The following is a 14,342-nucleotide window of genomic DNA, read 5'->3' as shown; positions in this document are numbered from 1 at the left end:
CACTAGAAAACATCAATAAAACTACAAATACATAAATATAACATTATTTTAATAAAAATTGAATCTTCAATAATATAATAATTTAAAGTTGTAGAATCTTAACATTTAAATGAAAGTAACAAAATACATCATAGAGACATTGATTTGCATATTATGTAGATTGCTATGTTAATTCATATAAATTCATTTGGCCTCATATTTATCTTTTTACAGTGAGATCAGTATTATTATTAACCAGGTAAAGATTATTACATCTTTGGGGGATTGAAAATAGTACGAGTTTTATATATTTCCTACTAGATAGTCCTGATTTAGACTATCTATTCATGGATTCATGGTTCGAAATTGATTTATTTTTTATGTTACATTTATTTTGAATTTTTTTCTGTACAATTTAAATAAAATTTTAAACATAATAAACGTAATTACCGTACATTGGGGGGAATCGGGACCCTTTCCAAATCCAACACAAATGTTTCAATGATTTTTTTTTAGGGCAACACCAATAAAATTGAGACTAAAATGGTTCCGGAGGTTAAATTATTTTTTTATGTACGATGCATTATTATACATAGGTCATTACAATACACAAAAACTTAAAAAACTAGCTTGACCCGATTCATCTTGGCTTTGGGGTGAATCAGGTTACATATGGGGACAAGACTTTTTCGAAGAGGCTGGCACTATTTAGTTGTTAGGTAAGTTTACCTAACTTTAGGTAATTAACTTCTTAAAATCTTTAATGAGTTACAAAACTTTGATGACTAAATGAAACCATTTAAAATTCTTAAACATCTAATATAAAACTCATTTTCAGTTCAACAAAGTTAAATCTAACAACTCAACAAAAGTATTGACATCCCAGATTTGTCCCTATTCTAACTCTATTATTCCCCCCAATTAGCTTTGAACCTTGGTGTGTGACTAAAAGTCGACACGTATATAGGAAAGGTATTTTCCGTTATTGGCCTTATTTGAGAAATTCCATTTATGCCAACAATAATATTTAAAGAACAGTAAGTTAGGTTACATGTTGCCATCACACTGGCTCATAAGGATATAAACTTTTTTACTACCAAAAACGCCAAGGGCTATACAAAACCGCTCAAAAAAAGTTTGAAACGTTTTCAATCCTATGGGTTGTAGGTATAGTTTTTTAAATCTTTTTATTGCCCTTATAGGCAGAAGAGCATACGGCTCACCTGATAGAGGGTGGTCAACGTCGCTCATGGACGTCGGCAATACCAGGGACAGAGCCGAGCAGCTGCCTACCGTCAAATCCTTTCAAACAACGAATAAATATATGCGCATGTTGACAGCATGCCGCCGCTGTGGGCGCACGAGAGAGACAGCATGATGTTGACATTACGAATCAGCTATTAGTTTTAGTCCTAAAAAATAAAATTGCTAAGGCAATTCAAAATTAATTCATGTATAATTTAACGGAAAATGTTTCATTTGATCCCTTCCTGTATTTATGTTTGGATCATAACTGACCGACAATACTTTCATGTTTCAATGTTATTTTCAGTTGCATAGACAACTATTCTGATCGGAACTGCAACCAACTTTCCTCTGTCTTGACAATGTGACCACACCCTTACTGACTTCTCCCTGAAATCATTGTAAAGCTATGTGAAGAATATTTCTCATATGAAATTATTCTTATATGTATAATTATATTTATATTTTATATAATTAGTATAATCAATAATTATCGATAGTCATGAAATTTTACATACTTCTTTTTTTTATTGCTTAGATGGGTGGACGAGCTCACGGCCCACCTGGTGTTAAGTGGTTACTAGAGCCAAAAGACATCTACAATGTAAATGCTGCCACCCATCTTGGGATATGGCTTCTAAGGTTCTCAGTATAGTTACACTGGCTGTCTTACCCATCAAACCGAAACACATTACTACTTCACAGCAGAAATAGGCAGGGTGGTGGTACCTACCCGTGTAGACTTACAAGAAGTAATACCACCAGTAATTACGCAATTTATAATTTTGTGGGTTTGATTTTTATTACACGATGTTATTCCTCCACCGTGGAGATCAATCATCCCAGTAAGTTCTACTTATAATTTTGTTTCACTTCATACAGGTTACAAAATTAATTAGTAAAGTCGTTGTTATATTGTAAGTTGCTATCCCACTGATCGTATTTTATTAGATCCAGAATTCATTAAAGATGGTTTCAGGTTATTTTTGTCATCTAAAGATGGAATGATTTCTTTTTTAGTTAGATTGATTATCTTTCTTCATTTCTTGTTACTATAATATACTTACTATCATTTCGACACACGGACTCAAGTTGCTGATACATTTTGATCAATTTTGGTATCAGTATGATATGGACCAAAATATTCATAGACACATGCTTAGTTTACCTAAAAAGTTGTAAATTTTGGGGAGCGCGGTATCAGCGCCGCGCCGTGAGACGCCGCGCTCGGGCGTTCGTTGATCCAAGCACAGCTGTTTTTAATTTTGTGTTTCATTTCTGTTTTTTTTAGTGAAATGTATTTTTTATGAAATTATCGTTTCATTTAGATGTACTAACATAATGGTGCTTAATTAATACTAATAAAACATTTTAAAAATATGTTTTTTTTTTAAATTAGTATCGATTTTTTTTCTATACCATCATCAAAGGTGTCATAAGTACTATTGTCTGTCTTCGTTTTTGGAAGCGGTCTCCTAAGACCCAGTGTAGGTATTTTTACTATAATTATCTCTATTATAATTTACTTACCGCCACACTAATAACTCTCAATGGCTGTTTAGAGTACAATTTATGTGCCAAGGTCAAGAATATTGACTCCACATTATCACATTCTGAATCCAACAGTGCAGATGTTTCAAATAGCTGAAAAAATTAACTTTTATCAATCTCATTGTACATATAAAAAATTAGGTAATTTTTTTTTAAGGTTTAAGTCATTTAAGGTATCATATCATATCATAAGGTATCATATTAGGCAACTGATACATACTCATTTTATTTATTTAAAAGATTAGCCAATTTTTCTTTTTGGCAACACAGGTGTTTAGTCATTAAAATTTGCCTATCTATATTGTATACAACAAACAGAAGTTTACTTAATTTTCATTATTTTTATTTTCGTACTTACAGGCATGCCATATTTATCAGCTAATCTCTGAGCATAAGTGGTGGCTAGTCTGGATTCAGGAGTACCACAGTCACATTTATTGCCCACAAGGACTCTAGGAGCATTCATTAAACCATGGGATTCGATCTCTTGCATCCAAGCTGATATAGACTGAAATAACAGTTCATTATTATTTAGCTGTTTTTTAAACTAAACAATTTTAGGGAAAAGTTTTAAAAAGGCAGACACAAAATTATGACTACGTGTGGTCATTGTTTTTTGACAAACTTATAATTGTACAATATTTTTACATTTTTTGATATGTTATTGATGTTGTTATGACAATGATTTTTAATAATTCATTCAAATAGTTTAGATATCAATAAAATTCAATAAAAACATACATGAAACGTTTCTGGCTTTGTAACATCATAAACAATGACAACTGCATGAACATTTCTATAGTAGTGCTGCACCATTGATTTTCGAAATCTTTCTTGTCCAGCAGTGTCCCATAACTGGAGCTAAAAATTGTTTTAAGACTAATTATTATATTTGAATCCTACTTTTTAAACCATTGCACTGCTCAGGGTCATCAAGTCTTGGATTTTCTTGTCTTGTTGTTCAATGTTATTGTTTTTTTCTTGAAATGTTATTGTTAATTAACATCTTGCTTAGAGTTTTAAAAAGCTATGGGGCAAAAAGCATTGATAGCCCTGTAGTTTCATATAGACAACAAAAGTGGGCGTTAAATGCCAGTATTATTACCTATCAAACGATTTTATATACAGCTTTACAGAAAATCTCTATACATTAAATTGTGTAGGATCGCTTTCACAGATGGCAACTAGTTTCACGATTAGCTTTTAGTATTTATGATTTAGAAATAGTTTAATTTGTACTTGTTTTCTTGTAACAACTTTACCTTGATATCCTCATTACGAATTTTAATGTTTCTCTCTCTGAAATCAACACCGATTGTAGCTTCAGATTTATTTAAAAACTGGCCCTCACAAAAACGATAAGTTAGACAAGTTTTCCCAACACCTGAATCACCGAGAACTATAATTTTAAATACTTTTTTTTGCTTCAATCCAGGTATATCCTGGCTGGCGTTAACTGACATTTTTTTTTATATTTCAAGTTTTACATGTTTATCGTTTCGGTGGGTAAGCATCAATGTTTGTGTTTGTTGTGCGTTGTCAAATTCTGTTTTGTGTAGTGTAGGATGAAATGAGGAGGAAGGTTATAATACAGATTACATAGAGATACTATTACTGTAGGATATATAGTCGGATTTTTTATTAGACGAAGTCAACTGACGTTTACTGTGTTGTCAGTTTTTGATGAAATAAAAATAGTGTTGTGACAAAGCGAACGATTGAAAAAACTCCTGAATTAATGAAATTGCCTCGATTGTCTAGTGAATAGTCGCTGTGCCGAATTGCCGATATCGGGTACGGGGTTCGAATTTTAGGCGTGCTTTGTACATACCAACGACTTTTCGACGAAATATTATGTTCCTATAGTATCTACCTGTACCGAATATCGAGTGTTTTAAACATTAAGAAAAACATTGCGAGGAAGCTTGTAAGACTGTCCTATTTCCAATACATCATATAGTTGAAACTATAGATGTATAAAATAGAATAATTATAGGTAGGTAATGAAAATTAAAAAAAACTGTTTGTAGTTACATACTACTAGTAGCATATATTGGAGCACTTTAATACAATTTTATTGTAATATATAAATAATATTCTTTTATAATTTGAAATTAATGACTCTTCACACTCATTGTTCATTCATGTGATTGAACAAGAACTGAAAGCATCACTATTACTTTAAATACAGTAACATTATTTCACAAAGTGACATTAGCTACTGTCAGCTGGCTTCGTCTAATTAAAAATCCGACTATACCTACGTGATTTTCCTTACTGTGTATTTACAAATATACGGCATTCTAAACAGCTATGTATGATAAGTATGTTCTACACTATCTACATTAAGTTAGTGTATTTAGCTATCTGTCTGAAAAAGCTATTCCGCCATGTACAGATAAAGTTTGTGCTTTTAAAGTTTTTAATTGTTAATAAGCTTCCTGAACATGTACCGGTAGCCTTAAATATAATTACGATAAAATAAATCTAAATAAATGGAGTGACAACGCCGCATTACTTGTCAACAGTCACTCTTCATTTAAAAACTAGATAAAAAGTGTGTGTGTCCGCTCCGACGCACGACTGGAGTTTACTGGATATAAAAAATTAAACGAAACAATACGAGAAATAGTTCTATATTACGACAACACGATACACAACAGATTATTAACAAATTAACGAGACACAAAACAAACGACTAACAAATATATGAAAATACAATAATGAGAGAAACGCGCGATCAGTACGAGGCTTTGTGGCGGACTGCCGGCGCAGCAGCCCGGCGTCACCTGCGATAAGGCGGCCGCGCGTTGGCTCCTGATTGGCGCGCGCACGCATCACGCAATCAGGAGCCAATCAGGCGCATAAAGCATTTCGTGTGACATGCTAGGCGCATAACGCATTTCGTGTGACATGCTAGTACGATTTTGGTCCCCATAATTTTCATACCCCGGGCCTATATATGTAAATCGATTCTAAAGGAGTAAACTCCAAAATACGTATTTAAATATATTATTGGAGTTTACTCCTTTAGAATCGATTTACATATATAGGCCCGGGGTATGAAAATTATGGGGACCAAAATCGTACTAGCATGTCACACGAAATGCGTTATGCGCCTGATTGGCTCCTGATTGCGTGATGCGTGCGCGCGCCAATCAAAATCGTACTAGCATGTCACACGAAATGCGTTATGCGCCTGATTGGCTCCTGATTGCGTGATGCGTGCGCGCGCCAATCAAAATCGTACTAGCATGTCACACGAAATGCGTTATGCGCCTGATTGGCTCCTGATTGCGTGATGCGTGCGCGCGCCAATCAGGAGCCAACGCGCGGCCGCGTTATCGCAGGTGACGCCGGGCTGCTGCGCCGGCAGTCCGCCACAAAGCCTCGTACTGATCGCGCGTTTCTCTCATTATTGTATTTTCATATATTTGTTAGTCGTTTGTTTTGTGTCTCGTTAATTTGTTAATAATCTGTAGTGTATCGTGTTGTCGTAATATAGAACTATTTCTCGTATTGTTTCGTTTAATTTTTTATATCCAGTAAACTCCAGTCGTGCGTCGGAGCGGACACACACACTTTTCTTTATATATCTTCCTCGGACTTATCCTTCATTTAGGCAAGTTTATAAAATAGTGCTCGGTAATACAGTGACATGGCATTGGCTATGTCCAAGGGCGAGAATATAATTATATGCGTATATATGCGTACATTTTAAAAATCCACACATGTTATATGAATGAAACTAGAAAATAGGTTAGATAAAGGTTTTTTGAGTCTGAGATTTTTCCTGAAAATAATTACCATTTTAAAAACGCAAATTTTTTTTTGAAAGCAATTAAAAATTAGTATAGAATTTTTCCGTTGATTGCCTAGAACTTGTCATTCTGAAATTTTAAAATTTAAAACCCAGATACCAGTCTAATTTTGACAAAAATATATAAGTAGTTTGTAAGTTATTTGTAAAATATATAATATCTTCTATTAAACCATACTTAGGAACGCATTTTAGAGGGTAAGGTGATAACGATGCAAGGCATAGATTATACACTTAATATATTTGAGAATGCAAGGACTGAGGACACCAATCTTGGAACTAATCAATTACTTTTTGGTGGGTATTTAAAGTTTAGTATTTCGTCGTAAAACTGTAATAGCCTAAGAGCCTACGACGATCAGCCTCTTGTTTTTTTTATAAAAGTCGAAAGTTGTTTTGTGCATGTACCCAACATAGGTGTGAACGATCAGCGACTATTGTAATTGGATTATGGTTACTGGGGCCGATAAGGATGCGAGTGAGATACAGAGTTCAGTCTATACCAAGATGCATGTAAGATCATCATCATCATAGCTCAATCAAATCAAATCAAATCAAAAAATTTTTATTCAACATAAATGAAAGTACATACTTGTTGAACGTCAAAAGAACTACCGCCAATTCACAAGAACTAGCCTCCGTCCTGAGAAGAATTGGCAAGAAACTCAGCGGGCATGTCTTTTTTTTTTAATATTAGCTTCTTTTTTTTTTAATATAAGGTTTTTGTTAAATATTCATTTTTATAATGAGTATTATAACATAACAATTATTACAATACTGATATGCGCGGAGCGAGCAACTTATTCCCACTTTGTGCAATCTTGTAGATAATCATTGACTTTATAGTAAGATTTATTGCACAGATGTTCTTTAATAGTTTTCTTAAGCCTATGTATATGTAGGTTTTGAACATCTTGTAGGATTTTGTTGTACAGGCGCACAGACAAACACCCGAATGAATTTCGTATCTTATGTAACCTACTCATCGGCACAACAAGCTTGTGTTTGTTCCTAGTATTTCTATTATGTATGTCCGACATTTTAGGAAACTCCTCAATATGTTTAAGAACATACATCAAATTTTCAAAGATGTACTGGGATGGCATGGTGAGAACTTTAATTTCTTTAAATTTTTCCCTCAGGGATTCCCTTAATAATGTTCTCTTAGTAATAGTTTGATATCCGGGAAATTTCATATGTATGTAGGGGTACATGTATTAAAGTAGCTAGTGGTGGCTTCTTGCAAAAAGTCTGCTAACGTTGCAATAAATTCCCAACATTTTGCTGGAACATTTACTTCATTTCAACTTATCCCTTTTCATATTTTCATTTGATTTATCTCAGTACCATGACATGGGGTAAATTGGGATCCTGGTGTAAATTGGGACAAACCTGCGGAAGATTCTCAAAGTACCTGTAACACGGAATCTACCTAATTTTGTTTATGTTAATATTTATCAATGTATAGAAGAAAAACCAAGTTAACTATGGAAGTACTAAATATGAGTTAAGTTGGTCCCAAAAATTCGTCAAATTAAATTTAAAATAGTGGTTGAAAAGTGCGTTTTAAAACAGCTTAAAGAACTTTTAAAAAAAGTAATATTATCGTTGTTTTTTCAATAAGATCACAGTTTATATAAGTTTTTAATACACCTGGAAATACCACAACAAACGGTAAGTTGCAATATTCTTATTCTAAATACAATATTTCGACAAAATAAAAAATGTATATTTTTTCCTTTCTTTTTGGGGAAAATTGGGACGTATGTAGGGTAATTTGAAACGAGAATGGAAAAATTAGGGACGAGAAAACACAAAATTGGAACGCCAAAAGACAAAATAGGGATGGCTTGTTAGGGTTGTCACTGATATCTTATAATAGATTTTTTAGCCTATACTATCACTTAATTGCGTGATGTAAAGAAGGTTAATGTGTTTATCAGTTAGTTTATGTAAGTATTATAGGTAAAAGAAAAGTATATATATAATTACTTTTTTTCGCGACATTTACCTTGTAATATCTGCACGGTCGTATGTTCTTTATAGCAATAAAAAAAATTAAAAGTTAAAAGAACTCAATCGAATCAAAACTTTTGTTATTTCAGAATCTATTCACGCGTCGAATCATGATTTTGTTAACATTCACAACGAACACACACAAATAAAAACAGGCCTCAGATTTTATGTGTAACATTAATTAAAAATCCGAGATATCCAATTATGAGTGAGTGAATTAATTGAGTTTAGTTATTTAGCTTAGAAAGAATTTCTTTTATTTTTGTTATTATTGGCAGTAATCAGATAAAGCTGTTTTTTTTATCTTATTCACCTGATATCTTACTCTTGCTCAAAGATCATTTTGAAAATGTTGATTAAATAAAATTGTATTAATGCATTTCCAGTCCTTTTGTTTTCTATTTTTTATTCTATTTTATGATTTTGGTTCAGAGTTGTGATTTTTAAGGAAATTAAATAATAATTTTCTAAAATATAACATGCACGTACTTTTTTTGATCATTGTATTGTTGATTATCATTCACGTCACATCGCTTCGGAATAGAAACCAGCTTAATTTACACTATGTTGTGTATTGTGCTTAAATTATGGATTGTATTCATCATTTCGGTCCATATAAATAATTATATGGCACCTACCTATATATCGCAGTACTGCGAGTTGACAACCCTTACAAATATCCCAATTTAACCCTTAACCGTGTCAATTTACCCCGGACGCTGGGTAAATTGGGACGGCCATTATTTTACCGATTATTTTTTTAAAATGAATAATTAAAATAATGTAACGGTTTTTATCACCTAGGTACGTTCAAGACTCAACTTATTTCTTTGGTTGAGCAGTGACTATTTAATTGGAACTATTTTAAAATTCAATCTGAAGGTCGATTTTGTCCCTATTTACCCCATTGTACGGTATATGACATTTTCTTCAAAGATTTTGTAAGTACTACTTTGGCAACAATGATATCACAAGAAGCCAACTGCCATACAAAAAAGAAAATTACGTAAAAATTGCCATACTAAAAAATTATGAACTCACTAATTCGTAACTTTTAAATTGAGTCTTTTGCTTCAAGCTTAAAGTAACTTTTCAATTGTATTAGCATTGCTGCTTTTGAACGACGATAAAAGCTTGTGTATTCACGCATGTAATAAAAACTATTTTTTAGAGTTTTTTTTTCACAAGTATAACATTTTTTAAAGCAGCAGCACTGACTACGCTAAAATGACAAATGTTGTTATTACTATCAATCAGAAATGTCCGTCGGTCGTTCGCTCGTATGAGTGATGGTCTTCATTGAATGTCATGATTTATTGCGAAACCCGCAATAACTCCTGATCAAAATCAAGAGTACTTTAATAGCAAAGATATCGATTATTCTGTTTTCTTTTTTAAATGTTATAATTGTGAAAACCGGTTTGAGTTGATGTCATCGGACAACTAACCTCCGCGTTCTTATCTTTATTTTAGTTTTCGAATTTCTTGCTACAGTGATAAACAAAGCAGGTGTTTACGTGATTTGTCCTGAATTAAATTAAGCGCGGAAATAGTGTTTATGTTTAGAATGTACCTGAAGAAAATGTGTAATGAAACGGATTTTTGTTTAAAATGTAGATAAACTGTTGTAATTTGATTAAAAAGTGAATTTGTGGTGTTTGTGCGCGAATGTTGTCGTAGGATTGCCATGTCCAGGCTCGTCGACTACTTTGTTATAGTGGGATTCGACCACGAAAAAGAAAGTGAGTGTACTACTGCCTTAAGTATTATTCGATTCACAATCAGGCTAATGTAATTTACATATGAACGCGTGAAACTTACCTACCTATTTTTTGTAACAAATTTGACAACATTTTCTTAGCCAGTCTTACGTCAGTTATGAATTTTTATAAAATTTTAATAAATAATATATTTATATTTATTTAGTAGGATTACTTACAGGATCGTAATGTCAACAGAAATTCTGAGAGGATTTTTTTTAACACATTAATAAACCAATATTTTCGTCATTATGAGTTTTTTTAAACGACTAAACTGATTCATAACTAATCTCAACTAAGTTCCTAAGCAACAGATATATGTTTAAATTTAATTTTCAAATAAAAATGTTTTTAGTTTATAGCTACAAATGTATGTTAAATCAAAAACAAATGCATATACTAAATTTAGAAGTATACAGTTCTAAAATTGAAATGCTAGTGGTTGAGCAATTGGTCATAGTCACCCACACAACTTTCATACAAACTAAAAAGTGATATTAGTAGTAGGGCATTGAGTCATACAGTCCATTGATCTATCTTAATGGTGGTGGTTCATTGTCTTTCCTTTAATAGTTTGTTAAAAAGTTCTATTTTATTTATACACTATGCAAAGTTGCCTCCGTTACTTGCCTGCTGATTCAGTAATTATGATAACCTCATATAGTATGGAGAGGTAACATAGAAGAGATATAAATTTCCTCTAAAAGCTATCAAATGATCAATATATAATGTTTTTACTACCTTGGACACTAATCTACAAATAAATAATTTGTAGAAGATGGCCGAACACTTTTTTAGATTGTAGATAGTTATGACCTTCTTTTGTTATTTTAGGAAAGGCTGTTCTAGCGTAACTCCTTTATAATGCATGTAGACGGTTTTGCTGTTCGTACACATTCAATTGTTACTGCAGTGCTTTTTAAAAAACGTTATTGTATGATGGCTTAACGTGTAATTGGTGTAAATCTGATCTTTAACTGGCCAGAGCATCTCAGTCGTATCATTATGTGGAAATCCAACGCATTCCACATGTGTCTTGCATGCATTGCAGGATATTGTCTGTTGTATGTCATTCTGTGAGTAAAATATAACAATATGTTTTTATCAGCTAAATGGAATGTAATTCATGCGTGTTTAATACTCATAAAAAAAAAGATAAAAAAAGGAAAATGCTACAAAAGGAATTAACATCACTGCTATTTAATATGTTGAATCTGTTGTAAGAACTTAGCTTCTATGAATTAGTTCCAATTCATTTAGCCTTGAACAATACAATATGTCTTGTTTAATAAACAAGATTTTATTGCTGCAAAAATTATTTGTAATGTAGAATTAGTTATGGAGTGGAATGGAGTAAGTAACTCTTGCTACTATAGTATTATGTCCACTTTTGATTCCTGGTCAGATTAAATACCATTAACATCATTAAGCAAGTTTTTTGCTACTGTTATTTTGGGGCATTTATTATTGGGTTTACAATCCAGAAAATAATGATCTAGCTATTTGATTTCTGTTTTTTTGATAGGCATCTCACTTTTGTGGCTTGTTGACAAGTGTAAGGAGGAGAGAATTCAACTAAAAGGGTTTACTGTCACTGAAGACATCATCCTGTCTACCTGATTATAAAATTTTACTGGTGATCATAGAAATTACTTGTGAAAATCTTGCTTGAAAGAAAATGATTCTCTCAAATACATAACATTTCCTTTTTTGGATTGTCTATTTGAAATTGGTGCGGTAGCTTTGTGCCTTTGGTATCCAAAGTTTTACAAATTTTAAACAGTAGCAAATATTCTGTTATTCCTAGTTACTATCTGCTATTATAATTATTTATATATGAATCAAGTCTCTTCTAAATAAAACAAAAATAGTTGTTTTCGGACCTTAAATGAAAATATCTAAACATATAATTCGTGGTACTCTATCTTTTTATTATATTTCCTGTAGTTCATTTTCATGTTTCATGTTCATGTCATTCAATTGGAGTTGAGCCGAATTTTTTGTTCATTACAAGTTTTGCTTCAATAAAAGGAGTTTAACTTATTAAAAAAAGGAAGAAGAGTTTTCCATTTCGTTATAGAACTTAAATTTCTCTCATGTATCGACAATCTTCGCATTAAAACCACAGAGAGATTAATTTGAATAGATTTCGTCCAAAATTAGTCTTGGTAACGAACTGGTCGGTAATTGATGTGATTGACCTATTTCGTCCCTCTGCGTTATCCACGATTAAAATAGGGACCGCCCTTCGTAAACAACGGGCTTGTATCTACACATCGGTGAAGTTTTCATGAATAAATATTTCGAAAATCGCCTATCATAAACGGCCTTATGAAGCTAGATCATGGCTATAAATAAGTGTAGTATTATCGAGTATTGTGAACCCGCACGGGCGGGCTTATTGTTTTTATCACTATGAAACCTATTTCTGTCCAAAGCAATTATGCATTCCAGTTTGAAGGTTTTACTGGTGATAGGACCTCTTGTGAGTCCGCGCGGGTAGGTACCACCGCCTTACCTATTTCTGCCGTGAAGCAGTAATGGGTTTCGGCCTGAAGGGCCGTTGTAACTATACTGAGATCTTTAGAACTCAAGGTGGGTGGCGCATTTACGTTGTAGATGTCTATGGGCTCCAGTAACCACTTAACACCAGGTGGGCTGTGAGCTCGTCCACCTATCTAAGCAATAAAAAAAATGGTTTGAACACAGCCATTTTCCAATGTAACTGAAACTTCGACTTTCACGTCTCAAGGTGAGAAAGCTGAGTTGTCTATAGGTCCTGGTAGCCACTTAACATAAATATAGAGATCTCTCAGTTACTCCACCCAACTAGTGCAATCACAAACGAGCTCTGATTAGAGCTACTAAAAATACATGATTGTCATTAGAATCACGTATTTTTAGCAGTTATAACATGAAATAATAAAATTGTTATTATAATTTCAATGGACAATAGTTTGAAGATCCTAACACAGCATCCTACCAGCTCTCTCTTGACCCTGGTTGCTAACCTCAAATGTTTGTATGAAAAAATAAAAGTATAAAAATACCATACATACATACGATCGCTAAGTTTGTCAATAAAAGTCGTAATAGTTCTTTACGATTAGTCTTGTTTATCAATCTGCCATTGGATCTTCGAACTTGACAATAGATCCTATAAGTCGTTGTAACTAACCTTCAACAATAAAGCATTGTTCATTTCCTTATTTTTGCTTGATGCAATCCAAATCCCACGTTTCATTCAATGTTGTGTTTTTTTTGTATAGGTTTCGAATCGACCGCATTACTGACATCATTCAATATTACGTCATGTATGCAATTGAGTGATTAGTGTAATTTGTGAGACGCTTTTTTCATGGAATACTCTTATATCATTGTCAAAATTAGCATTCGAATCACGATAGATGGTGGTAGGACCTCTTGTGAGTCCGCACGGGTAGGTGCCACCAACTCGCCTTTTTCTGCCGTGAAGCAGTAATGCGTTTCGGTTTGAAGGGTGGGACAGCCGTTGTAACTATACTTGAAATCTAAGAACTTATATCTCAAGGTGAGTGGCGCATTTACGTCGTAGATGTCTATGGGCTCCAGTAACCACTTAACACCAGGTGGGCTGTGAGCTCGTCCACCAATCTAAGAAAAAAAAAAAAAAGATGGTGGACATTGCGCCAAGTTGACATGGGCTCATACCAAACATGTTTGTTTTGGTTTGCGCTTTCATTATCCTTTTAATGCCAATGGGTTACGGAGTACTCTAAATGCCAGTCGTAAATAACATTAAAAGAAACAAGATACATTATTTATTTTATGTGGTCTCAATCTTCGTGACTGGTCAATGCATCGACGATTACAAAGGTACATATTAATGATTTAAATACAAACGATTCATCGCTCAAGCATCTTTGACCATGTCTCTTGAATCCTGATATTACGCTAAGTTAAGAACTATACGCGCTCGTGGCCAAATGCCA

The 14,342-nt window shown here is 33.2% G+C and overlaps 2 protein-coding genes and 1 long non-coding RNA gene across 4 annotated transcripts in view; 2 read left to right on the top strand and 1 right to left on the bottom strand.

The window, feature by feature from the left end:
* Window positions 1-32: 32 nt before the first annotated feature.
* On the bottom strand, window positions 33-4,428 carry LOC114240831 (putative Ras-related protein Rab-33). Its single transcript, XM_028171542.2, has 5 exons — window positions 4,038-4,428; window positions 3,517-3,636; window positions 3,134-3,283; window positions 2,755-2,868; window positions 33-1,614 (listed from the first exon to the last, which is right to left on the bottom strand). Exons 1-5 carry the CDS (start codon window positions 4,236-4,238, stop codon window positions 1,528-1,530), a joined length of 672 nt encoding a protein of 223 aa, XP_028027343.1. The 5' UTR covers window positions 4,239-4,428; the 3' UTR covers window positions 33-1,527.
* A 3,556-nt stretch (window positions 4,429-7,984) lies between these two features.
* LOC149499590 (uncharacterized) lies at window positions 7,985-8,751 on the top strand. Its single transcript, XR_016325662.1, has 2 exons — window positions 7,985-8,269; window positions 8,701-8,751. It is a non-coding gene; the product is annotated as an uncharacterized LOC149499590 (long non-coding RNA).
* Window positions 8,752-9,812: 1,061 nt separating this feature from the next.
* The window catches only part of Sbf (SET domain binding factor), a 75,765-nt gene continuing 71,235 nt past the window's right edge, over window positions 9,813-14,342 (top strand). For both annotated transcript variants that reach the window (XM_089739965.1, XM_089739964.1), the window contains exon 1: window positions 9,813-10,353. In XM_089739965.1, the coding sequence (XP_089596091.1) occupies window positions 10,299-10,353 (55 nt within the window). In that variant the 5' untranslated portion in view covers window positions 9,813-10,298. The remainder of the gene's footprint in view (window positions 10,354-14,342) is intronic.

The sequence above is a fragment of the Bombyx mandarina genome, chromosome A1 (assembly GCF_030267445.1).
Source record: "Bombyx mandarina strain Sakado chromosome A1, ASM3026744v2".
NCBI classification, from domain to species: domain Eukaryota; kingdom Metazoa; phylum Arthropoda; class Insecta; order Lepidoptera; family Bombycidae; genus Bombyx; species Bombyx mandarina.
This window is presented reverse-complemented; position numbering and strand designations above follow the sequence as displayed.

Excerpts from the sequence above, each read along its gene's own strand:
- LOC114240831 (XM_028171542.2), bottom strand. The coding sequence starts at position 4,238 with ATGTCAGTTAACGCCAGCCAGGATATACCTGGATTGAAGCAAAAAAAA. Across the intron at positions 3,637-4,037 it reads TTCGTAATGAGGATATCAAG|CTCCAGTTATGGGACACTGC; the intron begins GTAAAGTTGTTA and ends AACAATTTTTAG. Across the intron at positions 2,869-3,133 it reads CTGATAAATATGGCATGCCT|CTATTTGAAACATCTGCACT; the intron begins GTAAGTACGAAA and ends TAATTTTTTCAG.